Source organism: Falco naumanni, chromosome Z (assembly GCF_017639655.2).
Source record: "Falco naumanni isolate bFalNau1 chromosome Z, bFalNau1.pat, whole genome shotgun sequence".
Taxonomy (NCBI): Eukaryota; Metazoa; Chordata; class Aves; order Falconiformes; family Falconidae; genus Falco; species Falco naumanni.
The window spans coordinates 69,332,942-69,359,704 of NC_054080.1; the positions used below are offsets into that span (position 1 = coordinate 69,332,942).

At 36.5% G+C, this 26,763-nt stretch overlaps 1 protein-coding gene across 1 annotated transcript in view; it reads left to right on the forward strand.

Annotated features, from left to right (window-relative positions):
• HCN1 (hyperpolarization activated cyclic nucleotide gated potassium channel 1) overlaps positions 1 to 20,605 on the forward strand; it is a 199,316-nt gene extending 178,711 nt beyond the window's left edge. The window contains exons 7-8 of the mRNA XM_040580815.1: positions 14,991 to 15,155; positions 17,124 to 20,605. Coding sequence (XP_040436749.1) covers positions 14,991 to 15,155; positions 17,124 to 17,935 — 977 coding nt within the window. The 3' untranslated portion in view covers positions 17,936 to 20,605. The remainder of the gene's footprint in view (positions 1 to 14,990; positions 15,156 to 17,123) is intronic.
• Positions 20,606 to 26,763: the final 6,158 nt, after the last annotated feature.

The window sequence follows — 26,763 nt, forward strand, 5'->3', positions numbered from 1 at the left end:
AGGAGAAAAAAAAATATTTAATATTCTCATCTGTCTGGAGAGACACTTTTTCCCTGAAATGTGTATCAGGATCTGAGTAAAGCTTCCTGACCAAAGCAGACACAAGAAATGTTGCACAGTGATAAACAAGCTGGAATAATAAAGCTGGGTTCAAATCCTAAAACCAATGGTTAAAACCCCCTCTGTTTTTCCTAATGGAAACATGGAAAATCTGAGATGGAGATACTATTTCAGAAGCTGTAATTTATAACTTCAACTGCGTAGATCCCAGGTCTGACACAGTAAATCAGTATCAACACTGTGCTTTCACAAGCAGGGGAAGGACACACAAGTGGGAGGGGTGTGCCACACCTAATCAGATCCTTTTTTTAATTGTTAAATGTTTTATGAGTTGGAAGTTCCCAGTCCCAGCTCAGAGAGGCTAACTGTTGGATGTCAGGTATGTCCCTGAGCTGAGTTTCCCAGGGTCTCTGGCTCTGGTGAGATTTGGGAGGAGTCCCTGGAAAGGCAGGCTCACCTCCAGAATTCATGGAGGGTTTCACAAACATCCTGCCTTATAGTTGGAAAATGTTTATCAAACTTAAAATATGTAAAATATTTGGTTTTTGACAACATTTTGTTAGTAGAAAACTTAGGACACTGTGGAGCTCTTGGGGTACTGGAGGTTAATGTGAAACCCAAGATTTAAGAAGAACAAAACCAGAGTCACCAGCAGTTGGGAGAGTCTTAAATGAAGACTGTTGGGAGAGTGAGAGCTTGGAAAACCAAAAGTTGTAGTAATAAAAAGAGGAAATATCTGAAGGTTTGAAGACTGAGATGCTGTTGGGCATTTAAATTCTCTTATCTGATTTTGTTCTTAATTAAAAAACAGGCTTACCTGTGGATCTGGGTGTTGTAAGTCTCACATTAAACTACATAAACCTTGCAATTGCTTGCAAATACTTTTCAAAAAGAATGTTCCTGGATGGATAGCCATTAATAGAATAGATTAGTCAGACTCACACGTCACCTCTGCTTCATGTTCTGTGTTGATTTTTGAAGGAGGTGCAGAGTGGTGAATTTAGAGAGCTCTCCATAGGTCTGGGCTTGATTACGGTTTCCCTCTTTCCTCGTCTGTGCTCACTGGTTTCTCCTTTCTGAAGGGAAGGAATAAGTACAAGACAGTAAGCACAGATGTCTTGTGGCTTGTTCATTGGTACTGCTGTGGGAAGAGCATCCTATCCCTTAACCTTCATGTATGTTCATAAACCTAATCTTGAATTTACTGTGCAGGAGCATTACTTAGCCCAGCAGTGTGTAGAATGCTAATTTTCATCCCAATAAGTTTTTTTTCAGACTGCTGATTGAAGAATGTTATCATCCTACATATTTATTCCAAATGCTAGTAGGAGTTTGAAAATAATTTCTGGTACTATCCTTTTCCCTAGGCCATGTACCCCCTACCCTAGCCCACACACCCCCTTCAACTTGGAATACATAAAATGTGTAAGGGAGTGCGTGAAAAATGCTGTCCAGTCAACATTCCCTCAGATCTGCAGTCAATATGCCAAAACCCAGCATCCCCTAATTATCAGATGATAAATATGTTCAGAAAAAAAGTGTGATTTGAGGTTAAATTCTTTCAAACCTTTCAGTAATGACCACAGAGGAAATGTTTTGATGATAGTGCCATAAATTGTGTCTTGAACAGATGTGGACTAGGGAAGCATGGTTTCATAAAGATTCAGGACAATCCCTTTTCCTTTGCTTATTACTAGTATTTAAAGAAAGCAGTTAACCTTTTGTTGCCTTACCTTACAATACCTTCCTCACATGATGTGCTTCTGTGACTTTTTATAAAAGGGACAGGAAGTGGGCAATGAAGAATACATGAAGCTAATTTTCACTATATTGTGCAGTTATATGGTCATTTCTACATCAGTGAAATGATGTAAGCCACAGATACTAGTGGAGAATTTCAGGATTTTAATACTCTATACATGCTTTAATTGGATTCTCCAGAACAGTATCTTGCTGGTTTTGAGGAAATACAGAAATACTCATTTTTCCTAAACACCTATGGAATTTTTTATGTCTTCCTTCACTTGTTCCCTCTGTTTTCTAAAATGTCTCCCAGTTCCCTATTATTAGGAATGTGATTGCTGCTACTTTCAGCAAAGCAGTAAATGTGTCTTTTCTCTTTACAAATAAAAGAGAAACTTTTCCCACTGAGACTGCACGGTTTTCATATAAGAGGAAACAAGGTTGCTTTCGATGGAAATTACAACCTTCTCCCCCTAGCTGCTTCTGTAGGGAGACTAAAATGTGAATGAAGACGGTCAGGAGAGAATGGATGGTCAGGGCTAGGTTAACACGTAGGACAAAACCATAGGGGAGAGCAGAAGAGTATGGGGAGCATGATGGAGGTTGACAGAAAGAGGACTGTGTGGGTAGGAGTCAGGTTGTGAGTGGTGCAAAGAAATACAAGACAGAGGAACTGCAAGTGTAAGGGAATGTCACAGGCATGGGATTGATGGGAAAGGGAATTAAATGCAAGGGGCAAAAGAACATCTGAACAAGCCTTCAGAAGATGGAAAGGAGTGAGAAGGTACTTAAACCTATCCCTTTTGAACAGCACCAAGGAAAACCTGACTACATGTGTGTTTGCCGCTAAGGTGAACTGCAAGCTTGAGATGAACACACTTCAATTCAGCCTTCTTGGGATGGAGAATAAGAATCAGGAGGCAGGTGAAAAATGTAAGCAATTGTATTTTGAGGATGTTAAGGAGGCTAAGTTATTTATTTTTTGTCATCTTGTTCATGATTTTGAGTATCTGCAGTTTACGATACTGAAAATGTAAAGTCTTTGCTAAGTACACAGCAGTGGAGAATGAAAGCTCTGCAGTTCTATTGTCTGTCTCAGTGAATATTTCACTTTCTTTTCTTTAATATGTTGCTATACTGCCAGTAGTAAATGGTAGGGAGGAAATTGCCACGTTTCAATTCTACAAAATCTGGAGTACCAGGTGATTGTATTAGAAATTACTCAAAGGCTTCTTGTGGTAGGAGGAGTTACTGAACAGGTTGTGTATTAATTCTTTACTAGACACATAAAATTGGTAAAATGCAAAGATTTTGAAGGCTTTACAGCTGAAGCACAAGCATGTATTTTGCTTATAGAGAGGCATAGTTCATCATTTACTGAGGCTTTAGAGAGCAGAAATAACATGTCTAATGAGCCTAATACTAATCCAATTTATATTATACCAATATATATTGGGGTAAACTGGTATAACACCACTGCTATGAGAGAATTCTGATTTTTGCTGGGGTAAATGTCATCAGAATCACTCCATAATAATATTATATATTATATATGTTGATTCAATATGTCTCATGATTAATTACAACACAAACATGCAGGACTGTAATAAATTAAAGAGAAGTTTGCTTTAGTAAAAGACTTCTTTTCCAACAAGTTCCTCCTTCTTACTCAGTTGGCCGCAGGTCTGGTTCTAAGGGCTCCTTTTTATCCGCATCACAATAAGCTCTGCAATTTCTCCTTCCATTCTGGAAAGGCTTTTTCCTCCCTGATACCTTGCGATGCTCCAGCTCCTCGCATACCCCTAATCCCAGCCCCAGTCTGCTGACATTCACATGCGCTTCAAGACGGATTGCAAGCTCCTGCTTGGGGAATGAAGGAGAAAAGCAGCTTTTTGCCATTTTATAACTTGCCTCAGATAGTTACCCCTACAAACATAAAAGTTAAAGCTGTCCCAAAGCTACTGCAGAGCACGTTAATAAGTGGGAGTGGTTCCATGATCTCCCGTTCCCCTCCAGCTGCCAGCCCTGTCAGAGGGCATCTAGTCCTGATCCAGCAAAGCATGTGCTGAACTGTGTTTGTGCTTAACTGGTGTGTTAGAGAGTGAGGCTGACGTGCCTACAAAGAGAAAAAGAAGGGAATAAATCCAGCACTACCCAACCAGTATTACTAAACTTACTAAAATGAGGGTTTCTGGGAATATCCTCAGGAATCTGCAGTTACATGTGCACTGTGGTCTCATCCTACTCGTGCTATAGTCGCTGGCAAAATTCCTCTCCATCTAAAAGGGCATAGGATAAGACTTATCTCTGTGCTATCTTTTCCTTTCTCCATCTGTTTTCCCACCTGTGTTTACACAGGCTTTCCTTCACTCAGCAGCCTAGACGTATGTTCCATGAAATTTAACCCCTTTTTTCTGTTTTGAACAGATACTGTGTTAAAGCTGAAGGAATCTGATACTGCTAGGGAAACCCAAACTGAGTGATTAGGAAGTGTAGGTATATTTTTATCGATTAGGTCTGGGCCCCCCATGGACATTTCATTGTGTTTGCAGTTGGAGAGAATTTCCTGGTTCCAGTAGGTAAGTGTGTAATAATTCATGGTACTTAATCTGTGATGTGTCCACTGCAGTTCCCCCTATCTATAGTTTTTTTCTCTTTTTTTCCCCTATTGAGAATCCCAACAGTATCATGCCCCTTAGTCATTTAATATATCAATTTGTAGACTAACTAAAACTCAAATTGCTTAAAAATAATTTTTCTATGAGCTTCAGGTATGTTGAACATAAAGAAGGGCATATGATTTTTTAAGTCTTTTTATCATGTATATGTGAGAGTTGTAGTGTGTAAATATGAATATGAAAATGTAATGGTCTACATCTTGCTTTGTACTAAGAGACAACTACTTGGTTTATTTTACTTATTCAAAGGCAGATATCACTGTGCTGCATACCTTAATTCATCTGGCAAAATCATATATAAATCAGATTCTCATCCCCATCTTCCTAGAATATATCTTAGAGACATATTATGGCATCTTTTCTTTCTTTGTGTTTATTTTTTATAACATATAGTTCATGGAATACTTTAGATTTTTAAATTATTTATTTCACTTAAATTATTTAATACTGTTTTAACAGTTATGCTTCCACACTTGAAATTCTAATAAATTGTGTCTTTTGCTTCAGCTTGTAGAAGACCAATTAGACAGAACTTCTTTGACCTACCTATTATTTATGGAGCTTTTCCCCCTTTCAGAACACCAACTGTCAGTATATTTTAGACCAGTGCAGTGGAAAATAATACCATGGGAAATGTTGAGTCACTTTAGATTATATTTTGCCACTTTTTTTTTTTTCTGGGTACATTCTATGTACTTCCTTTTGATAAACTACTTTTAAAGATTTGCAGTATAACACTGATTATAAATAGAGAAAATGCTGTTAAAGTGCCTGACTGCTCGGTGCTTTACAGCTGGACAATATGATATGACACACGGTTTTGCATTTTGCAAAAATACTGCAAATGGCTACTCCTTATTCAAGGTAGTGGTGAATTAAGTCTCTCAGATTCATACTCCAATTCACAAACTAATTACAAGTAGCCTCCCTGAAATGTGATTATTCACATTCTTAATGGCAAGTACACAATTAAATGCTTTAAGGGAGCAGATCTCTATACCAACTCATTTGTAAAATACTTTTTAGGTGAACAGTATTTTCAAAGAGCATTTTTCGAAAAGTATTGTCTGCAAGAGCTCCTAAAAATGAAATGTCTTTTGACACAGACTAGTATGCCATTTTGAGGATACATTTCCCATTATACAGCATCATTTCTTGTTCTGCATTGTGTTGTTTGTTTGACAATATTTGATACAGAAAACACTATGCAATAAAGAGTTCTTGCTATTGAGACAATATTATTTTTAAAATAAGTCTAAGAGAATTTTTAAGAAGGTAAAATGCAAAATAACTTACTCTGTGATGCTAAAAGGTAGAAGTGGGTTTAGTTTCAGGAATTTTATTAATTAGCAAATGTAAATATACGTTTAATAATATTAATAATTATAATGCTAATGATAATTCTCAATATCCAAATAAAATAGTCTTCAAACTAAATTAGAATTCTAATTCTGTGAATTCATGAACAGTATAAATTTTTAATTTAGGCTTTATACATGAAATAACTAGACACAAGAAAAACATCGTGTCAGCAGAGCTTGGAAATCTGAGGTGGCCCACAAAGATAAACCAGAAGGTGATTTTGCCAGTACCTTCAATTTTACACAGTAGAATTTAAACTAAATATTTGAGTTTAGATTAAATATTTAATTTAAATATTTAATTCAGAACTGTCAGTTTCTGATCATTTGTTTAATAATTTAATGGAAAAGAAATGAAGTGCAATATTTTTACAGTACACTTATATTTAAGTTGGATAGTTTAATTTGTAACTGTTATTGTTTGCCAAAGTCAAGATGACAAGACCTTAACACTGAATACATAAGGAACTAAGTGGCTTTTTTCAACAGGGAATGAGCATCCATCTGAACAAAAGAAGTCATAGATGAATTACACAAAATCATTTTTAGCCTTTAACACAACCAGTATGAAAGCTAAATCTGTACTTAGGCATATTATCTTAAAATTTTAATTTAATTGTTATTTATTTTAAGAAAATAAAATTTGTATCAGTCAAATTATGATCTTTTACAAGATAATAAATAGATATCTTACTCTCCCTGGTACAAAGAACACTTCATTAAAGTAGAATAAAAAAGTATGGATGCTCTGATATAAACAGCTTTGAACATAAAATAAGCACTTGCCTTTCTATTTTAATGATCCTAAGCATCTGTGTAGCAAACAGAACTTCCTCAGAAGAATTTGAGTTAACAATAGAAAATAGGCATAATGTAAGAAATTTTACTGGCTTATGTTTGCTGTAGTCATGAAAACTTGGCCACAGCCATTTCCAGTATCTTCAGATTGGGGGGGGGGGGAAAGACAGGTCAAGCTGGAACATAAAATATCTTTGGTCCGGATAACATGCCACTTTTTAAAAAGGCCATTGTATCCTAACCATGTATATTTGGCTGTCTTTGTAAAAGTAATTATGACTAACAACCTTTCTGAAAAAAAAAATAAAAATGCTGTCAACTTATATTAAGCACATAACATTGAAAAATGCATAACAGTGTATCGGCATTAACTTTACAGAAAATATGAGTTAAACTGTGACAATGAGGACTTAAAAACATACACTTATATATCAGTCTTGTCAAAACTTACAAAAGTCATTAAGGAATTGCTAATATGGAGTAGCCATTGCATCCAAATATGCCTTGAAAATCAATGTATGCCTGAAAATATTTTTTTCTATATCAGCATTTACTTGTATCATAGTAGATAATCTTTTAATGGCTCTGACAAGTTGTTTTAATGAATTTCACATGGAGATCATAAGGCCTGTTCTGAGTGTCTTGAAACATCCAAATTTGTAGCATGCTCTCACACCGCTTTTCTCCGAGCTGCTGTGGAGTAGTATATCAAGCTTTATTCAAGGAAATGGACTGAGAAGAGTTGTTTCAAGCAGCAGGTTTCTCATGGGTAGGTGGTATAAAAAACAAATTTGGAGCAAAAGTAAAGGAAGGAGCATACTTTCCCACTTGTTGACAAACCCAAAATAAATAGGAAACATTTTAAAAAATAAGTATTCCTCTATAAATCCTGTCAAAATTTGGGTCAGTGAAAGTTAGGCAATTGTTTTCAAAATAATAATTTTTCACCCAGGAAATTTGTGTTATCTCCAATGAAATAAATGTACCTTTCTGCTAATTAGAAATACTGCTAGGAAAAAAAATTAGTATAGAAGCTTTTTAATTAGACCACTTGTACCAAGCATCTGATGTTTATATACAAAGGTTAAGCAAATGAAAGCTTGGGAGGGAGAGCTTTAGGGAAGAGATTAATGGAAAGGAATATAGCAAAAGAACTAATCATCTTTCACCTTTGTTTTAGATCAGGAAAATGTTTATCAAATGCCTGTCATGGATACCTGTCTCCAGCTGCTTCTAACATCTATTTTGAAGGTGCCTTCTTGTCTTGGAGTGGCTTTGGAGACAAACCTTTTTCCAAATGTCAGGACTGTGTCCCAGGGATAACATTCTGGATGAAAAGGACTAGTAGAATACTGTCTGTGGAGGGTGCTGATATCCCTTATCACCTACTTCTTTTTCCTACTAAGCATTTTGTGCCTCAAGAAGACTAAAACCCCTGTTATTTCTATTGGCTATTACACCATAGCACCATGTTATCCTCAAACATAGAAGCAAATATTGTTTTCAGTCCCCATTACATTCTCTTAATCTCTTCAGATCTATGACATGATACTTATGTGACATCTTCATGACAGAGAAATTGTCTCAGCCGTTAATAGTACTGGCAAGCAGGGACAGATGTTTGCAAACAATAACGGTGTTCCTAACTTGCAATGCGGGAACAATTCTACAAGTCCATAAGCATAATTCTGTGGCTATGAAGGCACGGACTCCAGCTGTGGTTCAACCAGAGACACCTTATTGGACAGAGAAGCTCATATCTATATCTCTGAGCCTGGACACAAATTCCAGCTGTATGTACCACCAGGCTCAGGGCAGAAACCCTTCATGCAGTTACATAACTATATATCACTACAAGCATGCAAACACCTTTTGACTACTAGATAACCATGTTTATCTTTCTTACTTTCCTTTACAATACCCAGTTGTTCTCTTATCTCCTGTCAGATCAGACATTCTCCATCTTCCTCTCATACACCTCTCTTCAAACATTCTCTATCCTCTTCTCTCCTATCTCCCATCAATAATGGTCATTCTCCATCCTCCTCTCATACATCTCTCTTCAGACATTCTCTATCCTCCTCTCCCACATAATTCCACAAGTCCATAAGTCTCTAGCTTACTGAATGACAAACATTTTTGCATTTTTAATTTCTATATTAATACAGCTGTAATTCATCTTTTTCTAATCTTTTTTTCTGTTTAAAACATTGACAATTTCAACCTTGTTGGTTAGGGCACATTTTCTGTTTCTTTTATTTGTTCTGTTAAATTAAACAAAATAAAATAAATTAAACCATGAATATGCTGAACGCTCCTGTGTCAGGATCTTCAGAGCCAGCACTTTCAAATGACTACAAACAGGCAATAAAAATGTGAAAAAACTAATTTTTTTTTTTATGTTTTGTTTTGGTTTTGTTTTTGTTTTTTAACCAAGGTGACTATGTAAAGGCAACATCTATCACAGATAGATAAATTTAAGTTAGGTTTAGGTAAATAGTTCAAAAAGTGACAGGAGACTGAAACTGAGGCATTAAGGAAATTGTTTTGGACACTTAATTGTTATTTGTCATTTTCAGTCCCTCTTCAAAATAGTAACTACTCAACAGTGTATCCAGGCCTCCTTGATGAACCCTCTCTCCAATTGCTAAGCTCAGATATCTGAAAGCAACTTTACAGACAATTTTTGGCATTTTTTAAAGTGAAGAGATCACACAGTGTCTGCTACTGCTCACTCTGACAAACTAAAACTATCCTGTCTGCAATTCCATGTTTAGTGTAGATAGTGGTAAAAGGTGTAGATTTTGCACAGCTTTCATTTGGAAACTCCAGATTATGAACCTGGCTGTGAAAGGCAGTAATGGTCTTCATTTTCCTTCCTCTTGAAGTTCTCTATTTTGCTGCAGGAATGTTCCTGTTGAACAGTGACTATATTTTAAGGTTTCTTAAATATAGGACCGAATTTAGAACTAAATGTTACCTGAGCCTTTTCATTTCCATCCATGCTGTAGATCTGGATTCGTGGCATATTACTTCCTTTCATTTTTTCCTCCACAGACATGACTAAAGTGAATGTAAGTACTGTTTTGCAAAATAATTGCAAAATAAAATCTCCATGGCTATGGGACAATGTGACAAAGCATTTAGTTTATTTATTTATATTTTTTTTTAGAAAATAGATTACTGAAACTCATTTAATTTATGTAAGCTACATTCTGACTAATCATAACACTTGGTGCTAATAATTTTAATATCTATAACCAAAAAGGAGCATATCCTTGGGTTTTCCATTTTGTGCACTAGTGATAACATAGAAGATAAAAAGAATACATTAAAAAGTTATAAAAAATAGAGGTATTTGATGCTTTCCAGATTTTAATAAAGAAAAAGGATACAGAAATGCAGAAGTATGTGTTAAAGCAATCACATTTTTATCATGTGAAACAGCTTCTCCCTGTTTTCCTATCAAAGATGGTTAAATTAACATGGAGCTGGGAAATTGCTCCATTTCTGAAAGAATCGGATGTCTAGAAGCTTGCTGGCTCTTTTTTTTTTTTCTCTTTTTTTTTTTTTTTTCTCATTGCTTGAAGTTTATATAGTCCTTTCCTTAAGAAAAAAACATCACTCATATTACCTGTGTCTGTAAAACTGGGAGCAGAGTGCCCCAAACTGAATGTCCCTTCCTGTGACTGACACACCAAGGAAGTGCCCATTAGCTAGTTTCTGGTCAGTGGAGAAGTAGCTTGAAGGAAATCAAGAACTATTGATCTTTGCACCATGCCAAGGAGTTTCTGTTTATGAAGAGTTGCATTAGAAAAGAAGAATAACTTCAACCTGGTCATTCTGGGAAACTTGCTTTGAGGACTTACGAGACAGGTTGATGGAAAGAGCTTTTGTACATCCAAGTTCTGTCTATAACAGTTTAGTAAGTAATTTTTCTCTGTAAAATAAACAATCTTCTAATCAACCGTCCCATTCTCATAAAACATTCCCAAATACATTCTCAAATACATCAGACTGACTCACCCAAGCCTTCAAATTGCTTTGATTTTTCAATTTGTTTTCTGCTGCTGAAAGTAACCAGATGGTCTGCTTAGCTGCTTGCCCATTTGCACAGCTATGTATATGCCTGCTATGAGATTAAACAAGTTTCCTGCTGAGGAACTGAAGCAATAGTCAGCTATCCTCAGCTGGAAGGCCACTTCGTTAGATCCTATAATGTTAAATCTCACAGATGATGAGAAACATGTTACAGCTTTGGAAGGGGACAGAGCAGTACTGCTGTAGTTCAGAAATGCATAAACCTTGATAATTATTTTTTACTTGATTTTAATACGGAGAGCACTATATGGTTATAATACTAGTTAACTCACTTATTCATTACTACAGAAAAATAATTTTCAGTTGGAAACAAAACTGTGGCCTTACAAAAGGCCTGCTAATCCTAGTTCTTCAAAGGTCATCCTGTGGGTTATGTCATTCACCTTAACTCATTCAGGTTTTCCTCAAATCATCCTTCCCTAGTGCTGTCTTTCAGGTATGTAGAATCTCCTAATGAAATAATAAAATATGATCTACATGTCCCTTGTTTTACAAGACACAGATACAGGCAAGTTTCATTAGAAATTTATGGTGTTCCAAAAACTGAACCTGATGCTCTTGCTGAATACTGCCATAGAATCAGAATATTTTAGGTTGGAAAAGACCTTTGAGATCATTGAGTCCAACTGTTAACCTAACACTGCCAAGTCTACTGCTAAACCATGTCCCATGTATGTGTGCAACTGACATTTTGTTGATCAGTTTAAATCAGCATAACTTTCAGAACAAGCGTAGCTTTAAATGTTTATTATTGTGCTTTTTTAGGTTTTTTTTGCTTGACAGCAAAAAGCGTTGTATTTGAGCCCTTTCCTGTGTTCTTTTGAGAGCTGCATGGTTCTGTGGGAAAGATCTGATGGTAACAGAACACATATTGTGATTTTTATGGACAAATTAACTACATTTGTCTTAAATATGGACTGTAAGAACAAATCAATATTTTTAGCATTTTTTAGTGCTTTCAAAGAGTCATTTGTCATTAGTGCGGTGATTGACATTTGTTTCAGAATGTTCTAAGGAACATTTGTCCAAAAAGTTTAAATAATTAAAATAAAACTTGCCTTAAGAGTTGAATTACAGGTTTGTTGTGGGCTAACACATAATTATTAATTGGAATTGAAGACATTCTTTTGTTTGGAAAGGAAAAATAGAAGCATTTTATACTCTGAAAGTGTTAGCATGAAGGCAATACACCATGCCAACTGCAGATGGGAATATTAGTGAGTAATATGCTGCTGCTGCTTTCTTTTGATGCTAACAGAGAACTTTGTTTGCCTAAGCTGTTTGAAAATAGTCTCTGCCCTTTGTGTTTTACTGCAGAGTCCTGTGCTATTGTTTGTATTTCAGTCTGTTTAAATCAACTGAACGTCAAGGAAAGCACAATTGTTGAGGGCACCTGGTATACTTGATGCCAGTAAGACTAATTTTAAATATATCCTAGATATTTTGTTAGTTTGCTCTCTTCATAAAATCTGTTGTTTATTTGGGGGGGGAGGGGGGGGGGAAAACCCAAACAAAAAAAAAACCCAAAACCACCACCACCAAAAAAAGAGATTTGTTTAAAAGAATATGAGTATTTTATGGGAACATATTTTGTCATACTGTGTTTTTCCTCTCTGGTCCAAGTACATGAGATTTCATATATTATGTCTTAACTGTGCTTGGGAGTTTGTTCCAAACAAATAGCTATTAGATGAAATGAACTTAAATGCAGAACACATACAATTAACGAGCGCATTAGCCTTGTGGCCAGAGTGCAAATGATGCTATTGATACATATAACAAAGCAATATAGATGATTTATCAGTGACTATAATACAACTCTAACCACTCAAGAAACATTCCTGAAAATGCATTACATGACAGGCTCCATGGTGGATCAGTTTCTAGGCATTAAGACATTTGTCATATCTTTTCTGGCCCATCCTGTATTATCTTATATAACTTGAAGACTGTTATGGTTATTGACAGCTATCCAAACAGATGTTCTTCAACCAGAAGTTGTGGACTGACAGAGTTTTCAGAATCAAATATATAATGTTCAGTGATCTTTCAATTCCCTTTACTTGACAAGAATAATAGAAGATGAAAGAAGGGTAAAAATCATTATATTTATGGCAGCAATGTCTGTGAATTCTGTATTCCCATTTTCTGTGATGAAATCTAACATCTCTTATGGTTTCTTCCCATCATTCTTGTTGAAGTGATCTCAGATACATTGGTCTAGGTTAATAATGATGAAAACAGTACTTTCTCTGTTTTTTTTACACTCTTCAGAATGTTTGGGATCCATAATCAGTGTTTGTTTTGTTTTGAGCATGTGATATTTTTTTTAAATTCAAGTACTTTTATTTGTTGACTGTAGCTGAAGACACCTCCTTATATCTGTAGTATTGTTTGGAGCAATTTTAAGTGAAGAAAGATGAAAATCAAGAGGTGTCCATTAGTCACACAGTTTGCCCAGCTGGTTAAGTTATCTTTAAATTCAACTGTGTATTGTAAAACTTTACTCTATGTGAGACCTAAATAATATCTTAGGAAATGGAGCAGGCGTTCACTGCATTTAACTGCTCCCTTTGGGCAAAATGTCCTTCTCACTCTTGTAACTAAAATGCAGTGGGTTCAATCAAAGCAGAAGGGGTCAGGGTGAGCTGAGGAGTAGAAGAGGAAAGGACTGACTTCTTTTTGACCTGGCTGGCTCTTTATAGTAAACTGTCATTATGTCATGGGCATCAGGTTTTGTGAGGTACATTAAGTCAAGACTTTTACAATACCCAGTAGTTTCTATTAATTCTCCCCAAAGCTGTTGAGGTTTAAGTACATTTTGTGCTAGTACTGGTACCACATTAATTTACTTTGATTTATCCACTGTTATTTAAGCATCTTGCTCCTAAGACTTCAGGGTTAGGTGCCTTGTAGAAATTCTTCAACAAGAAGTATGAGGAAAAAAAACCATCAAGCTTCTTTACAGTCTAGATTAATAGAAAATATTTTTTCTTAAAGTCATACAAAAAAACCCCAAACAACCCCCCCCCAAACCCCCAAACAACCCCAAACACCCCCCCCCAAACCCCCCTATGCTAGAATTTGATAGATCTGAAGTAAAACCTGCAGAATTCTTTATTATTGTTAATGAAGCATATTTGGTTTTCCACACTTGAGAATGATAGTTTGACTGGGATTGAGACTGACCATTTGTGATAGACACACAAGTGGGGTAGGGGACAGTTTCCTAGCTAATATTTAAATATGAACAAATATGAACTCACTGATCTTGACTACTAGAACTAGGCAGGGAAAATCTCACCCTGCCTGAGCACAAGCATTGTTGATATTTCTAAGTGTGTTCTTATTCCCCCAGCTTGAAAATGGGTTCAGCTGCTGAGACACATCTTTTTGTGACTGACTTTTTAATTTTTGCATTTTAATGAAAATAGATAAATATTGTACCCCATATGTTTTGTTGCTACAAGCTTTAGACATTGACTTTGGCTTTTATCCAGTAATGCTCTTCTTGTGGGTCTGGGTATCAACAGTTGCAAGTTTGGGGCTGTTTCTTGGAACTCTGCATATGGCTTTGGTCTCCTCTGACAAAGTGATGAATTCCTGTTGGAGGCACTTGCAGACAAAGGCTACTAGACTAGTCAAATTGAGTAAGCAGTGGTTAAAAGGGTTCTAGTTTTTAACGCAATGAGGAAAAAATAACTAGTATTTTTTCTACTAGTATCGTAAGTTTACTCTCCCAAAATACTTAGGACATAAACCCCAGGGAAACTGAAGGCATTTTCATGCTGGAAGCATTTTTTTCTTAGAACAGATTTATATTCAAATATCATAGTATCGTGTATTAAATTAGTTTAGTAAATCTGTTGAATGATTAAAGGAATCGGTCCTCTATGTCACCTGGATAATTTAAAAAAATCAGTAGAATCAGTTGGGTTAATTGAGTCAGCATTCTTATAACTTGAAGATATAATTTTTTTTATAAGGCTTGATAAAATCAGAGTTCAGACCGAACAGAGAAAGCCTACAATCAAGGCTCTTAAAAGACATTCGCTATTTTTTCAAAGTAGCAGAAATAAAATTAAACATACTCAGAATTGTCCCTACAAACTTGTGTAAACAGCCATAGAAAGATTGCTGCTGAGTACTAAATTATTCCTTGTTAGCACTGAGTCACTTCCTAGCTTTTAAGTCTCACATAGTTCACTAACCTTTTTTTCCTGTGTGTGCTGAATTTTTCTCTCTCCAGAGATTTGCCTTTTGACCAAGGGCCGTCGAACTGCCAGTGTACGAGCAGATACATACTGTCGCCTGTACTCCCTCTCAGTGGACAACTTCAATGAGGTTCTGGAAGAGTACCCCATGATGAGAAGGGCCTTTGAAACGGTGGCAATTGATAGACTTGACAGGATAGGTATTATTTTTTTTCCCATATTGGGAATTCTTAAAACCTTTCTACCTTTTCCTTTATTTCCTGGATAAAATGCCCAGATTAAACCCTTCTTAAAATTGTTTGTGTTACAGTACAGTGTTCTGTTGATCTGTGAATACGATGTGTCCAGACAAGGAATTCTGCAACCTCACTTTTAAATAATAAAAAACATTGAGTTTTAGAAAGCTCTCATACTCCTTTGAGGATTATTTTGTATGCTTCCATTATCATTAGTATTATTTATTAATACTATGGATTTCTTTTGCTGCCATCAGCACTTCATAGGGTTTATGCTCTTCCATGAGCAGTAGATGACATTTTCTTACACAAATTGTTTACAGATGACATCTATAATGCTGGGAAGAGCTGAAGCCTCTCAGCACTCACAAAACCTGTATTTGTTGAAGTGAATTAATCTTTTGCAGCAGGGCTCTCATTTTCCTCACAACATGGGAACTGCTAGCATTGATGGCTGCACAGTGGTATTACTCAGATCTGCTTGCAGCCAGAAAAGCAGGCCAGTGATATCAAAGTGAAAAACAGAAGGATATGGCAGACTATCATAACAGGGTGTGCAAAGTCTTCTGTTGTGCATCCAGACATTCTGAACTTTGCTGATAGGGCATACTAAATAAAATATATGGTCTTTGGTGAGGAGAATTGCACTGTAATCATCATTATTGACACAAATTTTAAAATGCAGCTATGCATAAAAAATAATTTATCCTGTTTGGTGGTGTTTCCTCAACTTCATAAGAAAACTCTGGTATGAGGATTTCCCCACATCACTCTTTCTCGATATAGTTATGTCTGCAGTTTCCTCAAAGTGAATACAGGAAAAATTGCAGGGCAGTGTCGTTGTGCTGTCTATTCTAAGCTGAAGATATGATTTGGAAGAAAGCATGTTTTCTTTAATACAGCAAAAATAAAGAACCGAAATACAGGTATATAAGTTTCTAATATTTTACAGACCTGTTTTAGTATTTTGCAGGTTGTGAGCACTGAGTGCATTGATTTATCACATCAACATTTTTCAAACTCTTACAATTTGTTTCTCAAGACTCCCTGGAAATGTAGTCTGACTCTAAGTAATATATGCTTAAATAATATTAGTGTTAAAGTCCAGTCTGCTCTTGGAGTAGCTATCCTGTCTGAAGTGCTGTTTTTTATCAAAAAAAGCAGCAACTGAGTGCAGTATGTTCCTGTGCATCTAATGACACAAACTAGTGTCTACATCTTGCAGACACTAAGAGCCATCAAGCAGACACCAGGACGCTGTGTACAGCAGCCTTTATTATGCAAGCAGGTGTCACATTACCCATGAGTTCATGTTGGCTCACAAACGTTTAAAATGATGATTTCTTGCAAGCTAATTGTCACTAGTTACTAGTATCTAATAGTTAGTTCCCAGGGATATGCTAAATGCTAGGTGTGTGTATAACTTATGTCACAGTTTAGTGGAAAATAGGATAGTTTTGCAAGGAGAAAGACAGTATGCATGCAGAGACTGATGGCTTTTTCTACCCTGTTCTTCCGTGTATTACCATGGTTACGTTTTCAAAATAATTGTAGTAATAGCAATACATTACACGTGAAGAGGCACAGAACATCCAGGTGTCTTTTTTTTTTTTTTTTTATCGTTTTTTTTTTTTTTTTTGTGCCATTGGTGTTATGAAAGCCCACTGTGCTGGTGCAGTGGGAGGGGCAGCCTGGGTGTGCATGGAGGTCAGCCATCGAAGCTGCCTGCCAGCATGAGTCACTGTGGCGGTGCCTGGCCTGGCACAGCCTACTGCAGTGGGCTTGCCACCAAGACGTAGCCCTCACTCAGCCCGGTGTTTGCTGAGGTTTTTACAATCTATAGTCCGTGGTGATGGGTGTTCAAATGCAAAGTCAGAGTGGGTGTCTGCCCCTGCATGTCAGACTTGCTAACTCTTCTGCCTCTCTGTGAAGGGAAGAAGAACTCGATCCTCCTGCAGAAGTTCCAGAAGGACCTCAACACGGGGGTTTTCAACAACCAGGAGAATGAGATTTTGAAGCAGATTGTGAAGCACGACAGGGAGATGGTGCAGACCATCGCCCCGGTAAGCTTGCAGCAGATGCCCGCCCTGAACTCCAGCACCTCTGCCTCATCGTCATCACGCATCAGGACGCAGTCCCCTCCTGTGTACACCACCAGCAGCCTGTCCCACGGAAACCTGCACTCCCCCTCGCCCAGCACGCAGACGCCCCAGCAGGCTGTCATCCTCTCGCCCTGCTCCTACACCACTGCCATCTGCAGCCCGCCTGTACAGAGCCCTCTGGCTGGCCGAACTTTCCAGTACGCCTCACCGACTGCCTCACAGCTCTCCCTCATGCAGCAGCAGCCGCAGGCACCCCAGCAGCCCCCCGGGGCTGCGCCGAAGAACGAGGTCCACAAGAGCACCCAGGCCCTCCACAACACCAACCTGACCCGAGAGGTGCGGCCCCTCTCTGCCTCGCAGCCTTCCCTGCCCCACGAGATCTCCACACTGATCGCCAGGCCTCACCCCACTGTGGGGGAGTCCCTCGCCTCCCTCCCACAGCCCACCCCTGCCCCAGGCGTGCCCCCGGCTAGCCGGGCCACTGTCCCCCAGAGGGTCTCGCTCTTCCGACAAATGTCCTCGGGAGCCATCCCCCCAAACCGGGGTGCTGCGCCACCCCCAGCCCCCCTGCAAAGGGATTCTTCCACAGTCTTAAGCACAGAGCCTGAGGGAGACAAACCGCGGTTCGCGTCAAACTTATGATCCCTGGTAACTGTGAGCAACAGACTTGTAACGAGCCGAGCACCGCCCCCAGAACTGTTTTAGCCTGTTTCCTAATGTACCCCAGCAGTCTACTATTAGAAAACACTTTAGACAGCTTTGCCCTACATAAAGAATGTAAAATTTATATATATATATATATATATGTGCGTATATATATATATATAAAGGAATTAAAAAACTTGTTTGAATTCATGTCTTCCTTTCTCACAACCATTAAAGTCTAAATTCAGCTGTAATATTACTTATTTTTAACGTGTTGACTTAAAAATCAGTCTAACAGTTTTCTCTGTTTATAAGGTTTGCTATTTTGATGGGGAAATTGTCAACACAATAACAAACTTCAAACAAGTACATTAAAAAAAACCAAACAGTCTAACACATAGCACTGATCTAGTGATATTCTGAAACTTTTTCTATTTCATTTACTGCATACACGTTAAATTCTCGTGAAGAAATCAGTTGTTATTTCCCATTGCATTTCATATGTTCGCACTTTGCGTTGGGAATTAGATTGGAAAAGAAATAAATTGAAACACCTGCAGCCAAATGGCTGGCACTAGTACTCCTCTGGATAAGGTTGTAACCTCATGGTATGTCAGCCCTTCTGTCATTTCAGAAATCTGGGTGGACTTTGACCTTTACATTGCTAAAGACTTTTACAAAGACTATAAATATTGCCATTGTAAATAACTTTTTAGACCCAAACAAAAATAGCTGCTGTGTGGTGTACCATTGCAAGATCTTTGTTTAGGAATTTAGGTTCCGCTCTTCACTTCAAAATTTACAGTTTTAAAATTTGTTAAAGCTAAGTGCAACACAACTGTTAAATTGTAATGCAATGGCTTAAAACCTACAATGTTACTTTTACATGCAATGTTTTATGCAAAATTGTACGCTTGATCCTGCAAACCGCTTGTACTTCACCAATACCATCACTTTTCTTCTCCTTGCCCTCAATAGCATCTGAGAGTATTCCATGCATGCTTTGGGGAAAAAAAAAAAAGAAAAAAAGACAAAAAGACAATAAAAATAGTTTCAGTCAGTAGGAAAAGGCTTTATGGTATCTTAGAAAATAATAACCATTCATTAATTGTGTCTACCTTAAAATTCCTATAATGCTGACTTTGAATCTCTGGTTTAAGTCTAGAAGTGAGGATTTTCATTTAAAGGATTATTTGTAAACCACAGCTTGATTTAGGCTTTCAGGTGCTTTCTGTGTCTTCACTGTAGTTTTGTAGTTGACTGTGGTGTTAATTTACAAAAATAAATATAATATAGCATCAAGTCTGTCTGGAAATGCACGATTTGCTCTGTGTATATTGTAATTAAATGGTTAGTATATCCTAAGGCATGTAGTGTCAAACATAGCCCATAGGTACGAGGTTTATTATTTTTATGTCTTCAAAACAGAAAGGAAATGGTGACAGAAAGCAGGGTTAAAGCATACTGTTTTGTGAATGTTTTGTTTTGTTTGCTCAAACCTTCACATTATCTTATTCACCAAAAAAAAAAAAATGTTCTTTCATAATCATTTGTGCCTGATTTGTCACATTAAATAGAGATGGAAATTAAATGTGTCATAATTTAACTCATTGAAAAATCAGCATTATGGATATGATACAAGCATATATTCTGTTCCTTAAAACCTAGCTGACTCACGTTAAGGAAGTGAATGCAAAGAAGTTCTTTTCCCATTAATGCTGAGTTTAACTGATGCATAGAAAATTTAAATAACATCACAAACTACATAATGCAGTGAATCCAGATGTACTTGAGAGCCAAGTAAATATTCTAAAGCTAACAGAGCTTGAACCCATGCTGCCTGTTATGCCATTTACTAAAGTGGTACATCAAATAAAAATTTTTAAAAATATTCCAGTTTTTGCTGACTCCCACTCACCGGTAAAAATCAATGTAATTAAACCATTAACATGCTGCTGCCATTAATTTAAGTGGCCCAGAGTAATATATGGGGATGTAATTGTTCAAAAGTGTTTGCATTATGGATACGCTGCAAGACCATTTATTTATCAGTACAATAGCCCTTACATTATTTTAATACTAACAAATTCTGTCAGTTAATTAAGATCATATACTGATCTTTCAAACTGCTTAAGGTTTACATTTAATAGGAGAAATGGGGTTAGTAGCAAAATATTTTTATATATATTTTTATTTTATTTTAAACACTATGAAGAAATATTAATTCACGTGGTCTTTCAGTGAAACCATAAATAATTTTTAATGACTTTGTAATAGAGTGGACAATATCTAGGATTTGTATGTTAATTAAAAAATATGGTACAGGGTATAAAATTATATACGTATATATATATGTATGTATGAATGTATATATACTTAGATTAAGAAACAAATGACTCACATTCCTGTAATATAAAGGTCCATTGCTAGTTTCAGAACTGACCTATTTTCTCTGTACATAAGTAAGCCCATAAATATGAAATCTTGCATCTGTACAGGATGAAATGTATTAATGAAAAAGGTTGGATCTTACTGCTGCTGGGAAGACTATAGATCTGATTCTTACAATAACTGTATGATCAGGGATGAGTTAGATTTTTTCTTTTGTCTTTGCTCAAAGCCATAAATAAATATATATAAAAGATTATTAATAAATTGAAGAAAATATATAAAAAATAAAACCATGATTTTTTTTGTTTCAATATCTTTAAGCAAGTTTTGCGTTAACATGGAAGAACTGTTTCATTTTCTCTTTTCTTTGTTCTGAATCCAGAATTGGTATGCACTAAGTATGGGAAGGTGGGGAAAAAACTGCCTGAGTAATTAAGTGAACTGCGGGAAAAAGAGGGCTTAGAAATTCAAGGGTACTAACTGATTTACTCAAGCAATTGCTAAACTGTATTTCTTCTGTAGATTAGAGGAATTAATTGTCCTAAAAACATTTTCCCCACAAAACTCTCATTTAAGCCATTACCTCTAACCTGTAATATTTCTTGAGTACAAGTATTTGAAACTGAAGTATACTTATATATAAAATTTTAAGTATCCTGGGAGAGAATCCCAAGCAGTTGTTAGTGTAACTTAAGGAAACTGTATTCTATCGTATTTTCACTTTCTCTTACTATATGTGCCAATCCTAGATGACATACCTCTGAATTTGTGTATAATAGATGAGATTTCAAGGGAACATTCATTTGGAAGTAGTTTTCATTAATTGCACTTTAGCTTGTTGTAAATGAAAAAGCATAGTCCATTCAAACCAATAACCAATAGCACTTTTTTTTTTTTATTAGCTTCAGTAGCATCACTATAATCCTATATTGATAAACTGATTTTAAGCAAGCATGAGTAGTTGTATTTACAAATTGTGCCCTGAAGTGTATTGTGAATTCTTTTCTGTGTTATTTAAGTATTTTTTTAACTTTTTTTTTTTTTTGCATTACAAAGATATAGATCCAGTCCAATTCTAGTCAATGAAATGATTTTTAAAACGACCAGCATTGCACTAGAAAATTTTTGTTTAGCAGGAAAATTTAGTTCTGTCTACATTCAACCACTGCAGAGACTATACTCTGCTGCTTGGTCCAGTCTTATTATTTCATAGATGTTTGTGTACAGAACCAAAAGAAAAAAAGGGTCATTTTTAAGCAATATATCACTATATATGATACTGATATGTACCTACACACCAATGTATATCTTTTTGAAATCTGCCAGTTTCTAATATCTATATCTACCTCATATTACTTCCTATATTACCTTAATTTTAATTTAAAAAGTGGCAGCAGAACTGGAACCAAAGTAAATTTTATTTTAAACAGCAAACTTTAATGTCTTGATGCATGTCTTTAGTAGTTAAGGTTAATATTTTGTATATTCAAAATTTACTCATGAGTTCTTACTCTGACTTCAGTATTTCTAACCATATGAGTACTTTGCTACTTTATAGGTGACATTGTTTAGTGAAGAAAAATGTTTGTTTTTTTTTTTAAAATAAGATATTCAATTTTTAAACAAACCTGCAATTCAACTGCTCTGGGAATATGCAACAATGTTAGTAATTTCTGCTGTTCCCAAGTGCTTTGTTCACACAAAAGAAGTCATAAGATAGGAACAGATACGTGGTTCTTTAGAAATCATGGCTCTGAGCTACAAACATTATGTGGTACAGCCTAGAATATGGTGTAAGAATTGGGTGTGCAAATGTATTTGTTTAGTGGATTTGGCCTTTTGCCCTCTGTTTTGGTTTTTGGGGGGTTTTTTTTGGGTTTGTTTGTTTGTTTGTTTGTTTTTTTCAGGGAAGAATAAGAGCATTAAAGTTGTCCTAGAACATACCCTCTGAGACATACATCGTGAATCTTGAATCTACACATTTTTACCAAGTCAGTACCCGGTGCTTCTTTGCATATTTAGCAATATGAATCACCTTCTTGATTGGTGTAGTGGGTCATACAGGCAGATGGTGTAATTTCTGCTCCGTAGTTACCTTCCCCTCACCTCTGTGAAGATCCGCAATATCTTAACAAGCAATATCTTAACTTTTGGTAGCACTGAATTTTTCAGGTCAAGATGTGGAAACAACAGAAAGAGAAAGTCAATGATAGCAGACAAGCAGAATATCCTACTAAATGAATTGATTTTAAATATACTTGTGTAACTTCCACATATATTTTAAAATACCGGTACATGTATGTGCACACAGTTGAAAAAGATATATTTGTGAGAATGAAAACCACATTTACCAACTCCTTTATATTATTTAAGATGTACATCATGGTTCAGGTGATCCTTGGCCTATGAACTGACAGACTCAAGCACACATTTGAATTGAAACTAAACTTTGCCCCATCCTTGAAACTGTTCCAGTTGCTTGCAGAATAGACCATATTTTTCACCACTTTCCAGTTTTACATATCAGATTCGCAGTTTGATTCCGTGCATGCTCTGCACAGTGCTGAGTTAGTTCTTGCAGAAAGGTCATTTACAAATTTAGATCAAGTAGAACCGCAGAACAAAAAAGAAGATACCAAATGTTGTGTCTACAACCAGTCCAAACTAGCCTGTGCATGAAAGGGAAGCAGGTAGTTGAATCATTTCTCTGGCACACGAGCAGGCATCTGCAGGGATTCTGATACTGAACCATGGGTCTTAACACATGAAGGGTCCAACCTGAAAATGCATCTCCAATGTCAGCTACTCCTGGACTCCAGTTACTGAAAGGTTTACAGGCAATAGTTCCTACAGCATTAGCAAAGCATCTTATCTGTCTTCTATTTAATGACTACTCTACTCTTCATAGGTTCTGTATTGCACTTGACATCACAAAATCTGAAAGGTGGTACACTGAGTGACCAGTGCTCATGGGTTTATTTATACCTTTCCTTCAGGGAGCAAGATGTGTGCGGTCTCTGTTCTGTTTTGTCACTGCAGTGTAGAGGTTTTAAATGGAGAGATCTGGTTGAAAAGAAAGAAAAGTTCTTGTTGTACCAGAGAGCAATAACTGCAGATGTAAGTCTTCACTGTGGACAGTTAGGCACTTTGGGTTCTAGACCAGGTCTTTTTGAATCAGATTTTTTATTTTTCTGCAAAGTCAACATAAAAAATTGCTTCACTGTGCTTGCTACACCACAGGTGTATTCTACATTTTTGAGGAGATGCCTGCAGTGTTTTACATTAATTAGTTTTTTCTGTGTTGGAGGATTTACATCCAATTATACTGGTTCCTCTAGTCCAGCCAAGAGGCAGTGTTAGCAATAACTGATGCCAGGTCATTGTCCACTGCAGCAGGAAATCTGGGTAAGGAGAGAAGATTGAAAACAATATTAGAAGTGATTTACAAAGAACCGTAAGTATTCTTAAATATGACCTGGACTGATCAATTCACATCTGAATGTTCTGTGATAAAGTAGATTATATTGTCATTGCAAACTTTGCTTTTTTTCTAATCTGCCAATCAATACACTATGATTTATCTTCATTCTGTGCTGTCATCTTGGCAACAGAAGTGTGTACCAATATTTGGAGGCAGTGCTCTATCTCAGCTTAATTTCTGTTCAGTTGATACTTGCATGTGGATATAAAAAAAATATTAAGAAATACCTTTTGTGAAAAAAAAAAAATTTATAAACTGAAGTGCATTGTGTGCATTTTACCAACTGGTATTATGCTAATGCCTCCCTCAGAAGGGCTCAAGTAATTTTATAATGTTCAACTCTTTGATATTATATCACAGATAAAGTTTCCCTGGGCAGAAATATTGAATGCTGTGTGAATTCAAAAGAATCGTTTGGAGGTCTCCTTTCTTTTCTCTACTAGCAAGAAGTTGTTCATTAGACCCACCAAACAAATGAGATTCTAGATGGGACAGCTCAAGGCTTTTGCTTTTGTCCATGTTTGCTTTGCAAGAAAAGAAGATATGGACGCAATTCAGAAATCCTAGTCAAAATCTTGCCTGAACTAATGCACTTAGAGAAAGAAACTTCCTTTTTAGAGCATATGATAATCTTACGTCAGCTGGCAGACAACATCAGAAAACAAGCTTTTAAATGGTGGAATTCTTCACCACTGTGTACGTGACTGAAGACGGTATGTGTCCCTAAACACTGTGTAATCTGCTGTGTGCATTAGATCAAAGATAACCTCTGAGCCAGAAAGTGAGAAACTGTGTCTTTGAGCTTTCAATCTCCTGTTTTATTTGTACACATTTAAATCTCCCAGAATAACAAATCCAAATAGAAAAAAAAAAACCAACACAACCAACCAAACAACTATTTGTGACTTTACAAGTCCCTCAGGTTTTGATCCTCTATAGGTAAGTATTAAAGCTGAGTTTCTGGTTTCTATGAGAGCCGAATTAATTTGAATAAAATAAGACATCTCTCGGATTTGGCATCTGAAAAAAATGAACACTTTATAGGCTTTATTTTCTTGCTTGAGTCTGTGATGATCAAGTGTTCTGTGAAAGAGAAGACATGGTTTTAACTGGCCTTTTGCCATTTATATTATAGCTTGCTGAGGAAAAGTGAGCTGGCATTGCTAATAGCTGGCAAAACCTGACGTATCTGGGACAAACTTCCATGGTGTAGGCAGTGCTATTACAGAAGATAGCACTGAGCGTAGAGCACCATATGTCATGGCCCCAGTTACTCTGGCTATTTCAAGTCCATGATTGTCAATGAGGTCACGTATTGTTTATTGCTGTACTCTTCTGGGTCACTTTTTGCTCTCTTATCATGTCTATAATAGTCCCGTGCAAGAGAGAGATACTGAATATCTGGAACATGCAGAAATTTTTCTCTCTTTGAGAACAGCTTTTTTGTAATTTGAGCTGTGATAGGTGATAAAATACATTGTGTTGAGTTATGAGTGTTCTCTGGGTTTTTTCCTTTTTTTTCTCAGACGTTTGAAGGCACTTCTCAGTAGTAATGGAATATAGTGGTGTCATTGCCTAAAAGCAGAGAAAAGAGCAAAAGTAACAACGAGTAGAGGCAAGGCAAAGAGAAGTGCCAGAGGCAGACAGGAAAAAATAATTTCCTTGAAATAAGGCATTTGTATTAGGATTTCCTGAAGGACATGAGAGGGACAGGAGAAGAAAGATGACAACATGTCATGTCCTATTTAAGGCTGCCAAGCAGATCTGTCATGAGGATAGCAATAAAGTTGGGAGATAAATCTATCTATCTTGTTTCTGTCACAAATACAGGACTTCTTTCAGATTATTTATTTCATTTATTTTGCAAACTGGAAGCCAATAGACCCACTTTATTGATTGCTTCTGTTAATATCAGAACTGGGACTGATAGAAGAGTTTAAGAGAAAGCATCTGGAAAATCACGAAACTGGTAGGTATTCTGGGCAGTTTTTGTCACTGATACCGTGCACCCTTTTAGCACTTTTTGTATATTGAAAAATGCTGTAGCATTTTTTTTTTGTCTTGTTATAATAGCATTGCACTGTCTAACAGTTACTTTTATGAACACTGGGAAGTATGCACAAGATTCATCAACATTGATAATTATACTTCATAATAGGCTGAAGCAAACTTACTATGAGGCAGTCCAAAAATTACTACTGATTAGGACTTGTTGAAGGCTACAACACAGCATAACTAGCATATAAGATTTCCAAAGATGTTTCTTCCAAAGATTCGTTCTAACTTAGACCAAATCTTACCCTCCCACACATTCCCCTATTGTCCTTATTTGTTGTGGCTTATCTCCCATTTCTTTCTTTTTTTTTTTTTTTTTTCATATCCTGTAAGTCGTTTGTTCACTCCTAGAAGCCATAACATCACTGCACTGGTGGTGAAAGGCAACACATCATGACAATACCCCACAAAACTACAATAAAACTGTCTTTGGCAGCCAGAGACTATAATTGGAAAAGGTTACCTGTTTGCTTCATGTCCTGCAAATACTAAACAGAGGCATGCATTATTTTTAAATCCACCTAGAAGAAAGTATCCAGAATATGACTCAGTTCTCTTTGTATATTAAGTTTTATTTTAACACTAGAATTGGAGGAAGGCAAGCTCATTGTAGATGGTAACAGCAAGTCTAGGATAAATAAATATACTACTTGGTGACTATAATTACCAACCTACAATAAATGAGCATTGGGAGGGAAAGAGGTGTGAGTCATTTAACCATTAACACCTAAGAACACTCATACAAATTGCATTTTATGATGGAACATCTTATCCCAATACACATCATGTGAATCGGTTAAAAGTTTATTGGTACTAGGACTTTGAAGACACGGCCTTACAGCAATCACCTGTGATCTCCAGCCATTTCTATGTGGGTGCAGTACCATTCTCAGTGGTT